This window comes from Saimiri boliviensis, chromosome 2 (assembly GCF_048565385.1).
Source record: "Saimiri boliviensis isolate mSaiBol1 chromosome 2, mSaiBol1.pri, whole genome shotgun sequence".
NCBI lineage: Eukaryota > Metazoa > Chordata > Mammalia > Primates > Cebidae > Saimiri > Saimiri boliviensis.
In genome coordinates this window covers 131,878,557-131,900,487 of record NC_133450.1, presented here as the reverse complement: position 1 = coordinate 131,900,487, position 21,931 = coordinate 131,878,557, and the positions used below count along the sequence as shown (strand labels likewise).

At 57.9% G+C, this 21,931-nt stretch overlaps 1 protein-coding gene across 1 annotated transcript in view; it reads left to right on the top strand.

Moving 5' to 3' along the window:
- Window positions 1-19,771, top strand: part of AHNAK2 (AHNAK nucleoprotein 2) — a 43,558-nt gene extending 23,787 nt beyond the window's left edge. Inside the window, exon 7 of the mRNA XM_074394382.1 lies at window positions 66-19,771. Coding sequence (XP_074250483.1) covers window positions 66-18,947 — 18,882 coding nt within the window. The 3' untranslated portion in view covers window positions 18,948-19,771. The remainder of the gene's footprint in view (window positions 1-65) is intronic.
- The last annotated feature ends 2,160 nt before the right edge of the window (window positions 19,772-21,931 follow it).

The following is a 21,931-nucleotide window of genomic DNA, read 5'->3' as shown; positions in this document are numbered from 1 at the left end:
TCCCTGGGCCAGGGCCTCAGGCTTCTTGGACTGTCACCAACAGATTCCCTCTCTCTGTGTTTCAGGACATGGATGTTGCTGATGGGTGCAGAGAGACCCCCACGAAAATTCTGGAAACAGATGGGGACCAAGAGAGACTCATCTCCAAACCTAGGGTGGGGAGAGGCAGGCGGCCCCAGAGGGAAAGGCTCTCTTGGCCGAAATTTCAGTCCATAAAGAGCAAGCGGGGGCCAGGGCCCCAGAGGTCACATAGCTCCTCAGAGGCCTATGAGCGCAGGGACACACATGACGTGTCCCCCACAAGCACAGACACAGAGGCCCAGCTCGTGGTGGAGCGCCAAGAGCAGAAGGCAGGGCCAGGCAGCCAGAGGAGGCGGAAGTTTCTCAACCTGAGATTCCGGACAGGCTCCGGAGCGGGCCCTTCAGTGACAGGACAGTCAGGCAGGGGGTCCCAGAGTGGGGTGGGCCGTGCTGGGATCCTGGAAGAATTAGGACCCTGGGGTGATAGCGTCAAGGATGCTGGGGCTGTCACAGGCAGTGGGAGAGAGGAGAGAGCAGAACAGGATCGAGAGGTGACGCCTGTGGAGTGGCCCCCAGAGCTCGGTGACCCTACCATTTGCAAGGGAACCCCTGAGGAGGGGGCACCCGGGGCAGCCAGGCGCCACAGAAAGACCCTGGAGGGGCAGGCACGAGAGGCAGCAGTGACCCATAGGAAGCCCAGAACCCAGCAAACTCCTGAAATAAGTGAGGAGGGTGAAGGTGAGGGTCTGCAGAGCCTGGAGATTGGGATTGCCAGAATGACCTTGAGAGACAAAACTCAAGGAGGCACCCAGAGTGGCCCACCTGAAATTAGGGTGCGAATACACGATTTAAAGACGCCAAAATTTGCATTTTCCACAGAAAAAGAGCCAGAAAGAGAAAGACACCTTAGTGCGGCACAGAGAGGAAAGAGACAGGACTTGCCTTCAAAAGAGGGTACCAGCCCGAAGGGTGAGGAGGGGCAAGGAGCAGGGTGGGTGCCGGGGATGGAACACCCCCCACATATAGAAGCACAGCAGGGTGAAGGAGACGGGCAGGAAGGACTCCAGAGGACAGGAATCACTCAGGGACAGGAGAAAGATGGGGAAGACACAGAAGGAAAGATGAGAATGCCCAAATTCAAGATACCCTCTTTTGGATGGTCACCAAGTAAGGAAACAAAGACAGGGAGAGAAAAAACCACACAGGACCTAGAGCAGGGAAGAACAGGAGACGCAATAGCGACAGATGCCAGAAGAGAATTGACAGGCACAGAGGCAGGCCTCAGAGAAAAAGACGACAGGGACTCACTGATGAACAAAACAAAAATACAACTAAAACATGACCAACAACGCTTAAAAACAGAAAAAATTCTGAAAGACAAGGATGTGGCCGCCGCCAAAGACAGCAAGTTCAAAATGCCCAAGTTCAAGATGCCGTCGTTCGGGGTGTCGGCCCCAGGCAAGTCCATCGAGGCCTCAGTAGATGTGTCTGTGCCAAAGGTGGAGGCCGAGGTGAGCCTCCCCTCCATGCAGGGTGACCTCAAGACCACTGACCTCAGCATTCAGCCTCTTTCTGCTGACCTGGAAGTCCAGGCTGGCCAGGTGGATGTGAAGCTCCCAGAGGGCCACGTGTCCGAGGGAGCCAGCCTCAAAGGGCACCTGCCCAAGGTACAGATGCCCAGCTTGAAGATGCCCAAAGTGGACCTCAAGGGCTCCCAGGGGGATGTCAAAGGCCCCAAACTGGACCTAAAAAGCCCCAAAGTGGAGGTGACTGCACCCGACATGGAAGTGTCTCTGCCCAGCGTGGAGGTGGATGTCCAGGCCCCTGGAGCCAAGCTGGACAGCGTGCAGCTGGAAGTGGACCTGTCCCTGGCCGACAAGGATGTAGCCACCACCAAAGACAGCAATTTCAAGATGCCCAAGTTCAAGATGCCATCATTTGGGATGTCAGGCCCAGACAAGTCCATCGAGACCTCGGTGGAGATGCCTGCACCAAAGGTGGAGGCTGAGGTGAGCCTCCCCTCCATGCAGGGGGACCTCAAGACCACAGACCTCAGCATTCAGCCCCCTTGCGCCACACTAGAAGTCCAGGTTGGCCAGGTGGATGCGAAGCTCCCAGAGGGCCATGTGCCTGAGGGAGCCGGCCTCAAAGGACACCTGCCCAAGGTGCAGATGCCCAGCTTCAAGATGCCCAAAGTGGACCTCAAGGGCCCCCAGGTGGACATCAAGGGCCCCAAGCTGGACATGAAAGGCCCCAAGGCAGAGGTGATGGTGCCTGACATGGAGGTGTCTGTGCCCAGCGTGGAGATGGACATCCAGGCCCCGGGAGTCAAGCTGGATGGCGCACGGCTAGAGGGGGACCTGTCCCTGGCCGACAAGGACATAGCCACTGCCAAAGAAAGCAAGTTCAAGATGCCCAAGTTCAAGATGCCATCATTCGGGGTGGCTGCCCCAGGCAAGTCCATCGAGGCATCGGTGGACGTGTCTGTGCCAAAGGTGGAGGCCGAGGTGAGCCTCCCCTCCATGCAGGGTGACCTCAAGACCACTGACCTCAGCATGCAGCTTCCTTCCACCGATGTGGAGGTCCAGGCTGGCCAGGTGGACTTGAAGCTCGCAGAGGGCCACGTGCCTGAGGGAGCTGGCCTCAAAGGGCACCTGCCCAAAGTGCAGATGCCTAGCCTGAAGACAACCAAAGTGGACCTCAAGGGCCCCCAGGTGGATGTCAAATGCCCCAAGCTGGACCTGAAAGGCCCCAAGGCGGAGGTGACGGCCCCTGATGTGGAGGTGTCTCTGCCCAGTGTGGAGGTGGACATCCAGGCCCCAGGAGCCAAACTGGACGGCACGCGGCTAGAGGGGGACCTGTCCCTGGCTGACAAGGATGTGGCTGCCGCCAAAGAAAGCAAGTTCAAGATGCCCAAGTTCAAGATGCCATCGTTTGGGGTGTCAGCCCCAGGCAAGTCCATCGAGGCTTCTAAGGACGTCTCTGTGCCGAAGGTGGAGGCTGAGGTGAGCCTCCCCTCCATGCCGGGAGACCTGAAGACCAGTGACCTTGGCATGCAGCTTCCTTCCGCCGACCTGGAGGTCCAGGCTGGAAAGTTGGACGTGAAGCTCCCCGAGGGCCACGTGCACGATGGAGCCGGACTAAAGGGGCACCTGCCAAAGGTACAGATGCCCAGCTTCAAGATACCCAAAGTGGACCTAAAGGGCCCCGAGGTGGACATCAAGGGCCCCAAACTGGATGTGAAAGGCCCCAAGGCGGAGGTGATGGCCCCCGACACGGAGGTGCCTCTGCCTAGTGTGGAAGTGGATGTCCAGGCCCCGGGAATCAAGCTGGATGGTGCACAGCTGGAGGGGGACCTGTCCCTGGCTGAAAAGGACGTGGCCACCACCAGAGACAGCAAGTTCAAGATGCCCAAGCTCAAGATGCCATCATTCGGAGTGTTGGCCCCAGGCAAGTCCATGGAGGCCTCTGCTGATGTCTCTGCACCGAAGGTGGAGGCCGAGGTGAGCCTCCCCTCCATGCCGGGGGACCTGAAGACCACTGACCTCAGCATGCAGCTTCCTTCGGCCAACCTGGAGGTCCAGGCTCGCCAGGTGGACGTGAAGCTCCCGGAGGGCCACATGCCCGAGGGAGCCAAACTCAAAGGGCCCCTGCCCAAGGTGCAGATGGCCAGCTTCAAGATGCCCAAAGTGGACCCCAGGGGCCCCCAGGTGGACATCAAGGGCCCCAAATTGGACCTGAAAGGCCTCAAGGAGGAGGTGATGGCCCCCGACGTGGAGGTGTCTCTGCCCAGCGTGGAGGTGGACGTTCAGACCCCGGGAACCAAGCTGGATGGCATGCAGCTGGAGGGGGACCTATCCTTGGCCGACAAGGATGTGGCTGCCGCCAAAGACAGCAAGTTCAAGATGCCCAAGTTCAAGATGCCCAAAGTGGACCTCAAGGGCCCCCAGGTGGACGTCAAGGGCCCCAAGCTGGACCTGAAAGGCCCCAAGGCGGAGGTGACGGCCCCTGATGTGGAGGTGTCTCTGCCCAGCGTGGAGGTGGACATCCAGGCCCCGGGAGCCAAACTGGACGGCACGCGGCTAGAGGGGGACCTGTCCCTGGCTGACAAGGACGTGGCCGCCGCCAAAGAAAGCAAGTTCAAGATGCCCAAGTTCAAGATGCCATCGTTTGGGGTGTCAGCCCCAGGCAAGTCCATCGAGGCCTCTGTGGACGTCTCTGCGCCGAAGGTGGAGGCTGAGGTGAGCCTCCCCTCCATGCCGGGGGACCTGAAGACCAGTGACCTTAGCATGCAGCTTCCTTCTGCCGACCTGGAGGTCCAGGCTGGAAAGTTGGACGTGAAGCTACCGGAGGGCCAAGTGCACGATGGAGCTGGACTAAAGGGGCACCTGCCAAAGGTACAGATGCCCAGCTTCAAGATGCCCAAAGTGGACCTAAAAAACCCCGAGGTGGACATCAAGGGCCCCAAACTGGATGTGAAAGGCCCCAAGGTGGAGGTGATGGCCCCCGACATAGAGGTGCCTCTGCCCAGTGTTGAGGTGGACGTCCAGGCCCTGGGAGTCAAGCTGGATGGCGCGCAGCTGGAGGGGGACTTGTCCCTGACTGAAAAGGACGTGGCTGCCACTAGAGATAGCAAGTTCAAGATGCCCAAGCTCAAGATGCCGTCATTCGGAGTCTCGGCCCCAGGGAAGTCCATGGAGGCCTCTGCTGATGTCTCTGCACCGAAGATGGTGGCCGAGGTGAGCCTCCCCTCCATGCCAGGGGACCTGAAGACCACTGACCTCAGCATGCAGCTTCCTTCTGCCGACCTGGAGGTCCAGGCTGGCCAGGTGGACGTGAAGCTCCCGGAGGGCCACGTGCCTGAGGGAGCCAAACTCAAAGGGCACCTGCCCAAGGTGCAGATGCCCAGCTTCAAGATGCCCAAAGTGGACCCCAAGGGCCCCCAGGTGAACATCAAGGGCCCCAAACTGGACCTGAAAGGCCCCAAGGTGGAGGTGATGGCCCCCGACGTGGAGGTTTCTCTGCCCAGCGTGGAGGTGGACGTTCAGACCCCGGGAGCCAAGCTGGACGGTGTGCAGCTGGCGGGGGACCTATGCCTGGCTGACAAGGATGTGGCTGATGCCAAAGACAGCAAGTTCAAGATGCCCAAGTTCAAGATACCATCATTCGGAACGTTGGCCCCAGGCAAGTCCTTTGAGGCCTCGGTTGATGTGTCTGCGCCGAAAGTGGAGGCCGAGGTGAGCCTCCCTTCCATGCAGGGGGACCTCAAGACCACTGACCTCAGCATTCAGCCCTCTACTGCCAACCTAGAGGTCCAGGCTGGCCAAGTGGACGTTAAGCTCCCGGAGGGCCACGTGCCCGAGGGAGCCAAACTCAAAGGGCACCTGCCCAAGATGCAGATGCCCAGCTTTAAGATGCCCAAAGTGGACCTCAAGGGCCCTCAGGTGGACGTCAAGGTCCCGAAGCTGGACCTGAAAGGCCCCAAGGCAGAGGTGACGGCCCCTGATGTGGAGGTGTCTCTGCCCAGCGTGGAGGTGGACATCCAGGCCCCGGGAGCCAAACTGGATGGCACGTGGCTAGAGGGGGACCTGTCCCTGGCTGACCAGGACTTGGCCGCCACCAAATACAGCAAGTTCAAGATGCCCAAGTTCAAGATGCCATCGTTTGGGGTGTCAGCCCCAGGCAAGTCCATCGAGGCCTCTGTGGATGTCTCTGCGCCGAAGGTGGAGGCTGAGGTGAGCCTCCCCTCCATGCCGGGGGACCTGAAGACCACTGACCTTAGCATGCAGCTTCCTTCCACCGACCTGGAGGTCCAGGCTGTAAATTTGGACCTGAAGCTCCCGGAGGGCCACGAGCCCGATGGAGATGGACTCAAGGGGCACCTGCCAAAGGTACAGATGCCCAGCTTCAAGATGCCCAAAGTGGACCTAAAGGGCCCCGAAGTGGACATCAAGGGCCCCAAACTGGATGGGAAAGGCCCCAAGGCGGAGGTGATGGCCCCCGACACGGAGGTGCCTTTGCCTAGTGTGGAAGTGGATGTCCAGGCCCCGGGAATCAAGCTGGATGGTGCACAGCTGGAGGGGGACCTGTCCCTGGCTGAAAAGGACGTGGCCACCACCAGAGACAGCAAGTTCAAGATGCCTAAGCTCAGGATGCCATCATTCGGAGTGTCGGCCCCAGGCAAGTCCATGGAGGCCTCTGTTGATGTCTCTGCACCGAAGGTGGAGGCCGAGGTGAGCCTCCCCTCCATGCCGGGGGACCTGAAGACCACTGACCTCAGCATGCAGCTTCCTTCGGCCAACCTGGAGGTCCAGGCTGGCCAGGTGGACGTGAAGCTCCCGGAGGGCCACGTGCCCGAGGGAGCCGAACTCAAAGGGCACCTGCCCAAGGTGCAGATGCCCAGCTTCAAGATACCCAAAGTGGACCTCAAGGGCCCCCAGGTGGACGTCAAGGGCCCAAAGCTGGACCTGAAAGGCCCCAAGGTGGAGGTGACGGCCCCTGATGTGGAGGTGTCTCTGCCCAGCGTGGAGGTGGACATCCAGGCCCCGGGAGCCAAGCTGGACAGCACGCGGCTAGAGGGGGACCTGTCCCTGGCTGACAAAGATGTGACCGCCGTCAAAGAAAGCAAGTTCAAGATGCCCAAGTTCAAGATGCCATCGTTTGGGGTGTCAGCCCCAGGCAAGTCCATCGAGGCCTCTGTGGACGTCTCTGCGCCGAAGGTGGAGGCTGAGGTGAGCCTCCCCTCCATGCCGGGGGACCTGAAGACCACTGACCTTAGCATGCAGCTTCCTTCCACCGACCTGGAGGTCCAGGCCGGAAAGTTGGGCGTGAAGCTCCCGGAGGGCCACGTGCATGATGGAGCCGGACTAAAGGGGCACCTGCCAAAGGTACAGATGCCCAGCTTCAAGATACCCAAAGTGGACCTAAAGGGCCCCGAGGTGGACATCAAGGGCCCCAAACTGGATGTGAAAGGCCCCAAGGCGGAGGTGATGGCCCCCGACACGGAGGTGCCTCTGCCTAGTGTGGAAGTGGATGTCCAGGCCCCGGGAATCAAGCTGGATGGTGCACAGCTGGAGGGGGACCTGTCCCTGGCTGAAAAGGACGTGGCCGCCACCAGAGACAGCAAGTTCAAGATGCCCAAGCTCAAGATGCCATCATTCGGAGTGTCGGCCCCAGGCAAGTCCATGGAGGCCTCTGCTGATGTCTCTGCACCGAAGGTGGAGGCCGAGGTGAGCCTCCCCTCCATGCCGGGGGACCTGAAGACCACTGACCTCAGCATGCAGCTTCCTTCGGCCAACCTGGAGGTCCAGGCTCGCCAGGTGGACGTGAAGCTCCCGGAGGGCCACATGCCCGAGGGAGCCAAACTCAAAGGGCCCCTGCCCAAGGTGCAGATGGCCAGCTTCAAGATGCCCAAAGTGGACCCCAGGGGCCCCCAGGTGGACATCAAGGGCCCCAAACTGGACCTGAAAGGCCTCAAGGCAGAGGTGATGGCCCCCAACATGGAGGTGTCTCTGCCCAGCGTGGAGGTGGACGTTCAGACCCCGGGAACCAAGCTGGACAGTGTGCAGCTGGAGGGGGACCTATCCTTGGCCGACAAGGATGTGGCTGCCGCCAAAGACAGCAAGTTCAAGATGCCCAAGTTCAAGATGCCCAAAGTGGACCTCAAGGGCCCCCAGGTGGACGTCAAGGGCCCCAAGCTGGACCTGAAAGGCCCCAAGGCGGAGGTGACGGCCCCTGATGTGGAGGTGTCTCTGCCCAGCGTGGAGGTGGACATCCAGGCCCCGGGAGCCAAACTGGACGGCACGCGGCTAGAGGGGGACCTGTCCCTGGCTGACAAGGACGTGGCCGCTGCCAAAGAAAGCAAGTTCAAGATGCCCAAGTTCAAGATGCCATCGTTTGGGGTGTCAGCCCCAGGCAAGTCCATCGAGGCCTCTGTGGACGTCTCTGCGCCGAAGGTGGAGGCTGAGGTGAGCCTCCCCTCCATGCCGGGGGACCTGAAGACCAGTGACCTTAGCATGCAGCTTCCTTCCACCGACCTGGAGGTCCAGGCTGGAAAGTTGGACGTGAAGCTCCCAGAGGGCCACGTGCACGATGGAGCCGGACTAAAGGGGCACCTGCCAAAGGTACAGATGCCCAGCTTCAAGATGCCCAAAGTGGACCTAAAGAGCCCCGAGGTGGACATCAAGGGCCCCAAACTGGATGTGAAAGGCCCCAAGGTGGAGGTGATGGCCCCCAACACGGAGGTGCCTCTGCCTAGTGTGGAGGTGGACGTCCAGGCCCCGGGAGTCAAGCTGGATGGTGTGCAGCTGGAGGGGGACCTGTCCCTGGCTGAAAAGGACGTGGCCGCCACCAGAGACAGCAAGTTCAAGATGCCCAAGCTCAAGATGCCATCATTCGGAGTGTCGGCCCCAGGCAAGTCCATGGAGGCCTCTGTTGATGTCTCTGCACCGAAGGTGGAGGCCGAGGTGAGCCTCCCCTCCATGCCGGGGGACCTGAAGACCACTGACCTCAGCATGCAGCTTCCTTCGGCCAACCTGGAGGTCCAGGCTGGCCAGGTGGACGTGAAGCTCCCGGAGGGCCACGTGCCCGAGGGAGCCGAACTCAAAGGGCACCTGCCCAAGGTGCAGATGCCCAGCTTCAAGATACCCAAAGTGGACCTCAAGGGCCCCCAGGTGGACGTCAAGGGCCCAAAGCTGGACCTGAAAGGCCCCAAGGTGGAGGTGACGGCCCCTGATGTGGAGGTGTCTCTGCCCAGCGTGGAGGTGGACGTTCAGACCCCGGGCGCCAAGCTGGACGGCATGCAGCTGGAGGGGGACCTATCCTTGGCTGACAAGGACATGGCTGTCGCCAAAGACAGCAAGTTCAAGATGCCCAAGTTCAAGATACCATCATTAAGAACGTCGGCCCCAGGCAAGTCCTTTGAGGCCTCGGTTGATGTGTCTGCACCGAAAGTGGAGGCCGAGGTGAGCCTCCCTTCCATGCAGGGGGATCTCAATACCACTGACCTCAGCATTCAGCCCCCTACTGCCAACCTGGCGGTCCAGGCTGGCCAGGTGGACGTAAAGCTTCCGGAGGGCCATGTGCCCGAGGGAGCCCAACTCAAAGGGCACCTGCCCAAGGTGCAGATGCCCAGCTTCAAGGTGCCCAAGGTGGACCTCAAGGGCCCCCAGGTGGACATCAAGGGTCCCAAGGCGCAGGTGACAGCCCCTGATGTGGAGGTGCCTCTGCCCAGCGTGGACGTGGACGTCCAGGCCCCGGGAGCCAAGTGGGACGGTGCTCAGCTGGAGGGGGACCTATCCCTGGCCGACAAAGACGTGGCTGCTGCCAAAGACAGCAAGTTCAAGATGCCTAAGTTCAAGATGCCATCATTCGGGGTGTCAGCCCCAGGCAAGTCCATCGAGGCCTCAGTTGATGTGTCTGCGCCGAAGGTGGAGGCCGAGGTGAGCCTCCCCTCCATGCAGTGGGACCTCAAGAGCACTGACCTCAGCATTCAGCCCCCTACTGCCAACCTGGAAGCCCAGGCTGGCAAGGTGGATGTGAAACTCCCAGAGAGCCACATGCCCGAGGGAGCCAGCCTCAAAGGACATCTGCCCAAGGTACAGATGCCCAGCTTGAAGATGCCCAAAGTGGACCTCAAGGGCCCCCAGGTGGATGTCAAGGGCCCCAAGGTGGACCTGAAAGACCTCAAGGCAGGGGTGATGCCGCCTGATGTGGAGCTGTCTGTACCCAGCATGGAGGTGGACGTTCAGGCCCCGGGAGCCAAGCTGGATGGCGCACGGCTAAAGGGGGACCTGTCCCTGGCTGACAACGATGTGGCAGCCGCCAAAGACAGCAAGTTCAAGATGCCCAAGTTCAAAATGCCATCGTTTGGGGTGTCAGCGCCAGGCAAGTCCATCGAGGCCTCTGTGGATGTCTCTGCACAGAAGGTGGAGGCTGAGGTGAGCCTCCCCTCCATGCTGGGGGACCTGAAGACCAGTGACCTTAGCATGCAGCTTCCTTCCGCAGACCTGGAGGTCCAGGCTGGAAAGTTGGATGTGAAGCTCCCGGAGGGCCACGTGTCCGAGGGAGCTGGACTCAAGGGGCACCTGCCGAAGGTACAGATGCCCAGCTTCAAGATGCCCAAAGTGGACCTAAAGGGCCCTGAGGTGGACATCAAGGGCCCCAAACTGGATGTGAAAGGCCCCAAGGCGGAGGTGACAGCCCCCGATGTGGAGTTGCCTCTGCCCAGTGTTGAGGTGGACGTCCAGGCCCCGGGAGTCAAGCTGGATGGTGTGCAGCTGGAGGGGGACCTGTCCCTGGCTGAAAAGGACGTGGCTGCCACCAGAGATAGCAAGTTCAAGATGCCCAAGCTCAAGATGCCATCATTCGGAGTGTCGGCCCCAGGCAAGTCCATGGAGGCCTCTGTTGATGTCTCTGCACCAAAGGTGGTGGCCGAGGTGAGCCTCCCCTCCATGCCGGGAGACCTGAAGACCACTGACCTTAGCATGCAGCTTCCTTCCGCCGACCTGGAGGTCCAGGCTGGCCAGATGGACGTAAAGCTCCTGGAGGGCCACGTGCCCCAGGGAGCCAAATTCAAAGGGCACCTGCCCAAGGTGCAGATGCCCAGCTTCAAGATGCCCAAAGTGGACGTCAAGGGCCACAAGCTGGACCTGAAAGGCTCCAAGGCAGAAATGATGGTCCCCACTGCCCCTGATGTAGAGGTGTCTCTGCCCAGCATGGAGGTGAAAATCCAGGCCCCGGGAGACAAGGTAGATAGCGTGCGGCTGGAGGGGGACTTGTCTCTAGCTGACAAGGATGTGGCTGCTGCCAAAGACAGCAAGTTCAAGATGCCGAAGTTCAAGATGCCCAAAGTGGATCTCAAGGGCCCCCAGGTGGACGTCAAGGACCCCAAGCTGGACCTGAAAGGCCCCAAGGTGGAGGTGATGGTCCCTGATGTGGAGGTGTCTGTGCCCAGCATGGAGGTGGACGTTCAGGCCCAGGGAGCCAAGCTGGATGGTGCACGGCTAAAGGGGGACCTGTCCCTGGCCAACAAGGACCTAGCCACCACCAAAGACAGCAAGTTCAAGATGCCCAAGTTCAAGATGCCATCATTTGGGGTGGGTGCCCCAGGCAAGTCCATCGAGGCATCGGTGGACATGTCTGCGCCAAAGGTGGAGGCCGAGGCGAGCCTCCCCTCCATGCAGGGAGACCTCAAGACCACCGACCTCAGCTTTGAGACTCCTTCGGCTGACTTGGAGGTCCAGGCTGGCCAGGTGGACTTGAAGGTCACAGAGGGCCATGTGCCCGAGGGTGCCGGCCTGAAAGGGCACCTGCCCAAGATGCAGCTTCCCAGCTTCAAGATGCCCAGAGTGGACCTTAAGGGCCCCCAGGTGGACATCAAGGGCCCCAAACTGGACCTGAAAGGTCCCAAGGTGGAGATGATGGCCCCCGATGTGGAGGTGTCTCTGCCCAGTGTGGATGTGGATGTCCAAGCCCCAGGAGTCAAGCTGGATGGTGTGAAGCTGGAGGGGGACCTGTCCCTGGCTGAAAAGGACGTGGCTGCTACCAGAGACAGCAAGTTCAAGATGCCCAAGCTCAAGATGCCATCATTAGGAGTGTCGGTCCCAGGCAAGTCCATGGAGGCCTCTGTTGATGTCTCTGCACCGAAGGTGGAGGCCGAGGTGAGCCTCCCCTCCATGCCAGGAGACCTGAAGACCACTGACCTTAGCATGCAGCTTCCTTCTGCCGACCTGGAGGTCCAGGCTGGCCAGATGGACGTGAAGCTCCTGGAGGGCCACGTGCCCGAGGGAGCCGAACTCAAAGGGCACCTGCTCAAGGTGCAGATGCCCAGCTTCAAGATGCCCAAAGTGGATTTCAAGGGCTCCCAGGTGGACGTCAAGGGCCCCAAGCTGGACCTGAAAGGCTCCAAGGCGGAAGTGACGGTCCCCACTGCTCCCGATGTGGATGTGTCTCTGCCCAGCATGGAGGTGAAAATCCAGGCCCCGGGAGACAAGGTAGATAGCGTGCGGCTGGATGGGGACTTGTCTCTAGCCGACAAGGATATGGCCGCCACCAAAGACAGCAAGTTCAAGATGCCCAAGTTCAAGATGCCCAAAGTGGACCTCAAGGGCCCCCAGGTGGACGTCAAGGACCCCAAGCTGGACCTGAAAGGCCCCAAGGTGGAGGTGATGGCCCCTGATGTGGAGGTGTCTGTGCCCAGCATGGAGGTGGACGTTCAGGCCCAGGGAGCCAAGCTGGATAGCGCACGGCTAAAGGGGGACCTGTCCCTGGCCAACAAGGACCTAGCCACCACCAAAGACAGCAAGTTCAAGATGCCCAAGTTCAAGATGCCATCATTCGGGGTGGGTGCCCCAGGCAAGTCCATTGAGGCATCGGTGGACATGTCTGCACCAAAGGTGGAGGCCGAGGCGAGCCTCCCCTCCATGCAGGGGGACCTCAAGACCACTGACCTCAGCATTCAGGCCCCTTCAGCTGACTTGCAGGTCCAGGCTGGCCAGGTGGACTTGAAGGTCACAGAGGGCCATGTGCCCGAGGGTGCCGGCCTGAAAGGGCACCTGCCCAAGATGCAGCTTCCCGGCTTCAAGATGCCCAGAGTGGACCTCAAGGGCCCCCAGGTGGACATCAAGGGCCCCAAACTGGACCTGAAAGGTCCCAAGGTGGAGGTGACGGCCCCCGATGTGGAGGTGTCTCTGCCCAGTGTGGATGTGGATGTCCAGGCCCCGGGAGTCAAGCTGGATGGCGCGCAGCTGGAGGGGGACCTGTCCCTGGCTGACAAGGACGTGGCCATCGCCAAAGACAGCAAGTTCAAGATGCCCAAGTTCAAGATGCCATCATTCGGGGTGGCTGCCCCAGGGAAGTCCATCGAGGCATCAGTGGACGTGTCTGCACCAAAGGTGGAGGCCGAAGTGAACCTCCCCTCCATGCAGGGAAACCTCAAGACCACTGACCTCAGCATTCAGGCCCCTTCTGCTGACGTGGAGGTCCAGGCTGGCCAGGTGGACTTCAAGCTCACAGAGGGCTACGTGCCCAAGGGACCTGGTCTCAAAGGGCACCTGCCAAAAGTGCAAATGCCCAGCTTCAAGATGCCCAAAGTGGACCTCAAGGGCCCCCAGGTGGATGTCAAGGGCCCCAAACTGGACGTGAAAGGCCCCAAGGCAGAGGTGATGGCCCCTGACATAGCGGCGTCTCTGCCCAGTGTGGATGTGGACATCCAGGCCCCGGGACCTAAGCTGGATGGCACGCAACTGGAGGGGGATGTATCCCTGGCTGACAAGGACATGGCCATCGCCAAAGACAGCAAGTTCAAGATGCCCAAGTTCCAGATGCCATCATTCGGGGTGTCAGCCCCAAGCAAGTCCATTGAGGCATCGGTGGACGTGTCTGCGCCAAAGGTGGAGGCCGAAGTGAGCCTCCCCTCCATGCAGGGGGACCTCAAGACCCCTGACCTCAGCATTCAGACCCCTTCCACCGACGTGGAGGTCCAGGCTGGCCAGGTGGACTTGAAGCTCATGGAGGGCCACATGCCCGAGGGACCTGGCCTCAAAGGGCACCTGCCCAAGGTGCAGATGCCCAGCTTCAAGATGCCCAAAGTGGACCTCAAGGGCCCCCAGGTGGATGTCAAGGGCCCCAAGCTGGACCTGAAAAGCCCCCAAGCACAAGTGATGGACCCCACTGCCCCCGATGTGGATGTGTCTCTGCCCAGCATGGAGGTGAAGATTCAGGCCCCGGGAGACAAGGTAGATAGCGTGCGGCTGGAGGGGGACTTGTCTCTAGCCGACAAGGATATGGCCGCCACCAAAGACAGCAAGTTCAAGATGCCCAAGTTCAAGATGCCCAAAGTGGACCTCAAGGGCCCCCAGGTGGACATCAAGGACCCCAAGCTGGACCTGAAAGGCCCCAAGATGGAGGGGACGGCCCCTGATGTGGAGGTGTCTGTGCCCAGCAAGGAGGTGGACGTTCAGGCCCAGGGAGCCAAGCTGGATGGTGCACGGCTAAAGGGGGACCTGTCCCTGGCCAACAAGGACCTAGCCACCACCAAAGACAGCAAGTTCAAGATGCCCAAGTTCAAGATGCCATCATTTGGGGTGGGTGCCCCAGGGAAGTCCATCGAGGCATCAGTGGACATGTCTGCGCCGAAGGTGGAAGCCGAGGTGAGCCTCCCTTCCATGCAGAGCGACCTCAAGACCACCGACCTCAGCATTCAGACTCCTTCGGCCTACCTGGAGGGCCAGGCTGGCCAGGTGGACTTGAAGCTCACAGAGGGCCATGTGCCCGAGGGACCTGGCCTCAAAGGGCACCTGCCAAAGGTGCAGATGCCCAGCCTCAAGATGCCCGAAGTGGACCTCAAGGGCCCCCAGGTGGACATCAAGGGCCCCAAACTGGATGTGAAGGGCCCCAAGGCAGAGGTGACAGCCCCTGATGTAGAGGTGTCTCTGCCCAGTGTGGATGTGGACGTCCAGGCCCCGGGACCCAAGCTGGACGGCACACAACTGGAGGGGGACCTATCCCTGGCTGACAAGGACGTGGCTGCCGCCAAAGACAGCAAGTTTAAGATGCCCAAGTTCAAGATGCCATCATTTGGGGTGTCAGCCCCAAGCAAGTCCATCGAGGCCTCGGTGGACATGTCTGCGCTGAAGGTGGAGTCAGAGGTGAGCCTCCACTCCATGCAGGGCAACCTTAAGACCACTGACCTCAGCATTCAGCCTCCTTCCACCGACCTGGAGGTCCAGGCTGGCCAGGTGGACATGAAGCTCCCGGAGTGCCACGTGCCTCAGGGAGCTGGCCTCAAAGGGCACCAGCCCAAGGTGCAGATGCCTAGCCTGAAGACAACCAAAGTGGACCTCAAGGGCCCCCAGGTGGACATCAAGGGCCCCAAGCCAGACCTCAAAGCCCCCAAGGCAGTGATGACAGCCCCCGACGTGGAAGTGTCTCTGCCCAGCGTCGAGGTGGATGCCCAGGCCCTGGGAGCCAAGCTGGATGGTGCACGACTGGAAGGTGACCTGTACGTGGCCGACAAGGACGTGGCCGACAAGGACGTGGCCACCGCCAAAGACAGCAAGTTCAGGATGCCCAAGTTCAAGATGCCATCGTTCAGGGTGTCAGCCCCAGGCAAGTCCATTCAGGCCTCAGTGGATGTGTCTGTGCCGAAGGCGGAGGCCAAGGTGGGCCTCCCCTCCATGCAGGGGGACCTCAAGACCACTGACCTCAGCATTCAGCCCCCTTCTGCCGACCTGGAGGTCCAGGCTGGCCATATGGACGTGAAGCTCCCAGAGGGCCACATGTCTGAGGGAGCCGGCCTCAAAGGGCACCTGCCCGAGGTGCAAATGCCCAGCTTCAAGATGGCCAAAGGGGACCTCGAGGGCCCCCAGATGGACATCAAGGGCCCCATGCTGGACCTGAAAGGCCCCAAGGCAGAGGTGACGGTACCTGACGTGGAAGTGTCTCTGCCCAGCATGGAGGTGGATGTCAATGTCCCAGGAGCCAAGCTGGGTGGTTTTCAGCTTGCGGGCGACCGGTCCTTGGATGAAAAGTATGTGTCTGTAAATGACAGGAAGTTTGAAGTCATTTGTGAAGGTGATCTTCAGGTTCCATCACGCGATGATAAGTTTGGACTTGGTGTTGGAATAGTTGGAGTAGATTCTAAGTTTAAGAATCTACAGTTTATAGTGCCCAAAGTTTCATTTTCTTCTGCAAAAACTGCTAAAGATTGTTTAGTTCCAGGTGCGGAGTCTGATATAAGTCTCTCCACGATTCCTGTGGCACCATCTTCAGATTCTTCACAGTTTGAATTACACCAGGCTTCGGCTGATTTACAGCCATCCATGCAGATGCCTAAGGTTGGTTTGTCTGGATTTTCATCATCTCAGCTTGATCTCACTGGTCCCCACTTTGAATCTTCTATCCTTTCTCCCTGTGAGGGTGTCATACTCACAAAATACCAGGTGACTGTTCCCAGAGCTTCCTTGGCCCCTGAGCGTCCTCTGCAAATTCCTTCTGGGTCTCAGGCTGAGATTCGTCTTCCCAAAACAGAGTGTTCCACTGACCTGCAGCGTCCAGAGGGAGTTCAAACTTCTCAAACTGACAGTCATTCTGATACACTGAATTCCATGATCCCTGCTTCTCATGGTCAGGTGTCTTTTCCTAAATTCTATAAACCAAAATTTGTGTTTTCAGACCCGCAAATGGCAGTTCCTGAGGGAGACCTACCTCCAGCAGTGGGTGCCCCAGTCATGTCTCCTCTTAGCCCTGGAGAGGGGCTACCGTTCCCCTTGCCAAGCACTCAGCTGCCATCCCCAGGCATCTCTGTGTCCCAGGGCCTGGAAGAGCTTGTGGACCCCCTGAAGACAGTAGTGGCTCCCGGAGGAGCCCCTGCTGAAGATGCTGACCACGAAGGGAAGGGGAGTTCCTTCAAAATGCCCAAGTTTAAGCTCCCATCATTTAGGTGGTCCCCAAAGAAGGAAGCAGGGCCAAAGGTGGACCCAGAATGCAGTGTGGAGGACTCAAAACTCAGCCTGGTTTTAGACAAGGATGAGGTGGCCCTCCAGCCCACCATGCACATGAATCTGCCTCCAGAGAGGGATGGAGAGAAGGGAAGCAGCAGCACAAAGCCTGGCTTTGCCACGCCAAAACTTGCACTTCCCAAAATGAAGGCTTCTAAGGGTGGTGTCAGCCTGCCACAGAGAGACCTGGATCCTTCTCGCTCTAGTGCCACAGCAGGGGGTAGCTTTCAAGTCACAGAAAAGGCCAGCAGTGAAGGTGGTGGAGGAGGACTTGGTTCAACAGCAGGCACCACAGAAGGTGAGGGTGTGAACCTCCATTGGCCACAGGTCCGCATTCCTAGTTTGGGCTTTGCCAAACCTGATCTCAGATCCTCCAAGACCAAGGTGGAGCTGAGCCAGTCTGAAGCTGACCTGCCTCTTCCCAAACATAATCTGTCTACTGAAGGTGACAGCAGAGGATGTGGGCTTTGGGATGTCCCAGCAAGCCAGCCTTGTGGGGAGGGGATAGCCCCCACACCTGAAGACCCCCTCCGGCCATCCTGTAGAAAACCAGATGCTGAAGCCCACACAGTGGAAAGCCCAGAGGAGGAGGGCACGACCAGGGACATGCAGGAAATCTGGTTTAAAATGCCCAAGTTCCACATGCCCAGCCTCAAGCACTCTTCCAGGGACAGAGGTGGGGCTGGAAAGCTGGAAGTGGCTCAGACACAGGCACCAGCAGTAACAGGGGGTGAAGCAGCAGCTGGAGTCAAAGAGTTTCTTGTTTCTGGGTCAAACGTGGAGGCAAATATGTCCCTACAGCTCCCAGAAGCAGAGGCAGTAGTGACAGCTTCTGAGAACAAATCAGCCACAGAGGTTCTAAAGTGTGATCTTGACAGCACGGGCTTGAAGCTGCACCTCTCCACTGCTGGGATGGCTGGGGATGAGCTTCCCACTTCCGAGGTCAGGATCCATTCAACCAAAGGACCTCTCCCTTTTCAGATGCCTGGCATGAAGCTTCCAGAAACCCAGGTTCTTCTAGGAGAAATGGATGAGATTTCTCTTTCCAAGCCAGGACATGATCTTGCTGGCATGGAGGAGAAAACGGAGAAATGGTCTTCCCTGCCTGAAGGCCCAGTTACACTGAAAGCTTCAAGTACTGATGTGCCATCCCAGATTTCTGTGGTTAATGTGGATCAGCTGTGGGAAGATTCTGTATTAACTGTCAAATTCCCCAAGTTAAAGGTACCACGGTTCTCCTTCCCTGCCCCCAGCTCAGAGGATGATGTGTTCATCCCCACTGTGAGGGAAGTGCAGTGTCCAGAGGCCAATATGGACATAGCCCTTTGTGAGGAAAGGCCGGGGCTCTGGGGAGCCAGCATCCTGAAGGCAGGTGCTGCGGTCCCCAGGGAGCAGCCTGTGGACCTTAACCTGCCTTTGGAAGCTTCCCCAATTTCAAAGGTCAGAGTGCATATTCAGGGTGCTCATGTTGAAAGTCAAGAGGTCACCATACACAGTACAGTGACACCAGAGTTTATAGATCTCTCAGCACCCAGGGGTTTTTCCACTCAGATTGTACGGGAATCAGAGATCCCCGCGTCAGAGATTCAAACACCTTCGTATGGATTTTCCTTGCTAAAGGTGAAAATCCCAGAGGCCCCCATGCAGGCTAGAGGGTACCCAACAGTGACTCAACACTCTAGGACTCAGGAGGGCTTGGAAGAGGCACCCACACAAGCTGCCCCCAGAGTAGACTCCATTTCTGGAGATCTCCAGCCTGACACTGGAGAACCATTTGAGATGATCTCTTCCAGCATCCATGTACTGGGACAGCAAACACTCACATCTGAAGTTCCTGCTGGCCACCAGCTTGCAGACAGCTGTTCAGATGAGGAGCCAGCAGAAATTCTTGAGTTTCCCCCTGATGACAGCCAAGAAGCAACCACACCGCTGGCAGATGAAGGCAGGGCTCCAACAGAGAAAACAGAAAGTAAAAAATCTGGTCTACTTTGGTTTTGGCTTCCAAATATTGGGTTTTCCTCTTCTGTTGATGAGACAAGTGTTGATTCCAAAAATGAAGTCCAGAGAACTGCTCCTATTCAAACACAGCCTGAGGCACGACCAGAGGCTGAACTGCCTAAAAAACAGGAGAAGGCAGGCTGGTTCCGATTTCCCAAATTAGGGTTCTCCTCATCTTCTACCAAGAAAAGCAAAAGCACTGAAGATGAGGCAGAGCTGGAAGAACAAAAACTTCAAGAAGAAACAGTCACCTTTTTTGATGCCCAAGAAAGTTTCTCCCCTGAAGAGAAAGAAGAGGGTGAACTAGTGGGGCCTGTGGACACCGGGCTGGCCTCCAGAGTGATGGTGACATCCGTGGCAAGAACAGAGGTAATCCTGCTAGAGCAGGACAAAAAAGCTGATGATGAAGGCAAAGGCTCAGGCCTGTGACCAAATGAAGGCTGAGAGGTGTGGCTCATCAACACAAGAGAGATGCAAAAAACGAAGCTGGAAAACAGAGGCTACACACACATATGGAGCACCCCATAGGAGCACGTTATGTCCACCTACCTTCACAGACTGAGAACAGAGCAGAAATAACCAGAACACCTTTGACACCATCACACAGCCCTCCTAAAATGGAACCAAAGCTTTAGAGCTCCCTCAAAGCTTTGGATACAAAGAAGGCACCCTGGCTTCTCACAAGACACCGGAATTCACATGGTACTCAGAGGCACTGCTGGGGAAGTTTGTTTGTCTTTATTAGATAAATTTCAAGAGACCTGTCCATAATACCCAAAAGAACATGACTGTTTCTTTGAGGAAAGGATAGGATGTCTGTGGCGTACAAGTAGCTTTTGGTATAACTCCTTTCCTGCTGCTGCTGCTTCCTAGCAAACATGGTTTTCCTATTTCAGGCAGAGTGCGGTATATTCCAGGAAACACTGTTTCCTACTCACTTATGTGCTTACTTCTTTGTTGAATGCCTCACTAATGGCAAGCTTCAAGACATTTTGTGTGACAGTGCACACATGCTGGGCAGAAGGGTGCTGGCCAGTGGCTGGCAGGTGGGCCAGCAGAAGCAAGGACATCTGTGAGTTGTCATTGTCATCTATCCACGTCCACTTGCCTGCCAGCATCCGCCAGTGCCTTGCCAGCATGCACGTCCCACACTGTGGCCCCTGAGCCCCCTAATGTACATGCTGCAGCCAGAATGCAGATGAAGCTGGCTTGGCTGTTCCCTGGATGGGCAATAAAGAAAGTGCTGCATCCCACGGTGAAGTCTGCTGAGGTCTTTTGTCTCAGGGTTGAAGTTCACCACCGCTTTCCTCCTATGCACTCCAGGTCTCTACTAAGTAGCTTTAGAGAACAGTCAAGGAGGACCATTAGAGTGGTTGCCTACTTATGGTCCATCTGGCCATCTCCTCCTCTGAGCTCCCTGAGCTTTAGGGGCTGTGAGGAAGACAAGGAAGATAGGGCTGAGTTCACAGTGTTGCAGGGACAGACACAAAACCCTCAACTCTCCAGCTGGAGGCAGTGTGGGATGGGGGATGGAGTGCAGAGTGGGGACAGCACAGAAAGGTGTCCTTGGCCATCTTTACGGGCACATCCTCAGAAGCTTCTTCACCACAGAGGCTCTCTTGGGCAGCCCATAGGAACCAAATCCACGTGGGGTAGTAGAGTGAGGTTTAAGGGGTTTTCTACAGTCTTTCAGTGGTCAAATTTCTTCCCAGCTGCCCTCAGATACCCCTGTTGATTTCATGGGTATGCAGTGTCCAAGGGGGCAGCTGGAACTTGGCCCCAGCACCCTCCTGGCCTAGGTGGGCTCCTGGTGTCTAGTGCTCATGGTCTCCTAGGGAGGTGGCTGCTCTCATGGCTGTGGGTATGGGAGCAAGAGCTGGGCTGTGAGCCAATCTGGAGGACCACGTGCCCAGAGGGTGAGTGCTACTCCAAGGCTAGCACTCCTTGTGCTTCCCTAAGAGGTTCCAGAGGGGTGGCACCTATGGGATACAGGCACCTGGGCAGGGGAGAGATGCTAGGTTCTCCCCCCATGCCACCAGGGCAATATGTTCTCTGTACTGAGTTGGAGAGGCCTGTGGGGGTCATCCAAGTTAGGGGATATAGAAGCCTCTAGAAAGTGAACGGACACAGGTCCCCTGGGGGCTCATGAGCAGGAAAAGAAGGGAAATTTGGTGGGCACTCATCCCTCCGTTAAGCAAGGCTGTCACCCTCTCCCTGCCCAGCTTCCCGCCTCTCTCTGCTACAACTTGTGTATGCCAGACAAACTAGGTGAGAGCAGCCCAGGGAGTACTGCAGAGGGAGAAGAAGCCTGCCTGGCTCCATGGAGCTTTTGTCCCTCTGTGATCCTACAGTCAAGGCCTGGGATAGTGGGGACCTTGGTGTTAGAGGTAAGAGAGACAGCTGTCCCAGCATGTGGGGAGTGGCTGAGCAGCAGGGGCCCCTACCGGGTTCTCACGTGGCCTTGCTTCTGTGTATGAGTTATCCGTGCTGCATAAGAACATTACTACAAATTAGCAACTTAAAACAATACACGCTTATGATCTCCTAGTTTCTGTGGAGCAGGAGTCCAAGTGCGGCTTTGTTGGGTTCTCTGCTCAAGGTCCTGTTAGGCTGCAATCAAGGTGTCAGCTGGGGCTGTAGTCTCCCTCTTCAGGCATGACGGAAAGGAGCCACTTCTGAAGCTCACACTGTTGCCAGCCACACTCAGCTCCCTGTCGACTGGGTGACTGAGGGCCCTAGTTTTTTGCTAGTTGGGGGCTGGAGGGGACCCCAGTACTCTGCCACATGGGCCTCTTCATAGGACAGCTTATAGCCTAGCTGCTTTCATTAAAATTAGCAAGGGATAGACTGCCAGCAAGATGATATTATAACCTTATGTCATATGATCACAGGATGTCACAGGAGTGACATCCCATTACCTTTGTGTTTTTTGTATCGGTTACAACAGGCATAGATTCTGCGGACACTCAAGGGTAAGACCACACAAGGACATGCATACCAGGCGGTGGTCATGGGAGCCATTCTAGAGTCTGTCTGCTATATCCCAGAAGGGGCCACATCATGGTGTCCTCCTGGGGTCTCCCAAGCCTTACCAAGCTGGATTTCCTTTGGAGTGGGAGTCTGCTTTGAAGCAGGCCTCTGACAGTGCCACTGAGGTGTGGCTGCCAGACCCGAGGTGAGTGAAGAGGCCTTTCACTGGCTGACAAGACAGTTGTCCAAATCACAGCCTGGAGCACATGATCCCTCCTAGAACACAGCTGGCAGGCATAGAAAGCAGGCCAAGTGCTCTGAGACACATTCAAGTGTAAGGCCAAGAACGAGGAAGCAAACCCACACACGCAACCCGAGGGCAGAGCTCAGTTTGGGATGATATTAGCACCTGAGCCAGTTGTTGCCACGAAGCATTTTGGCAG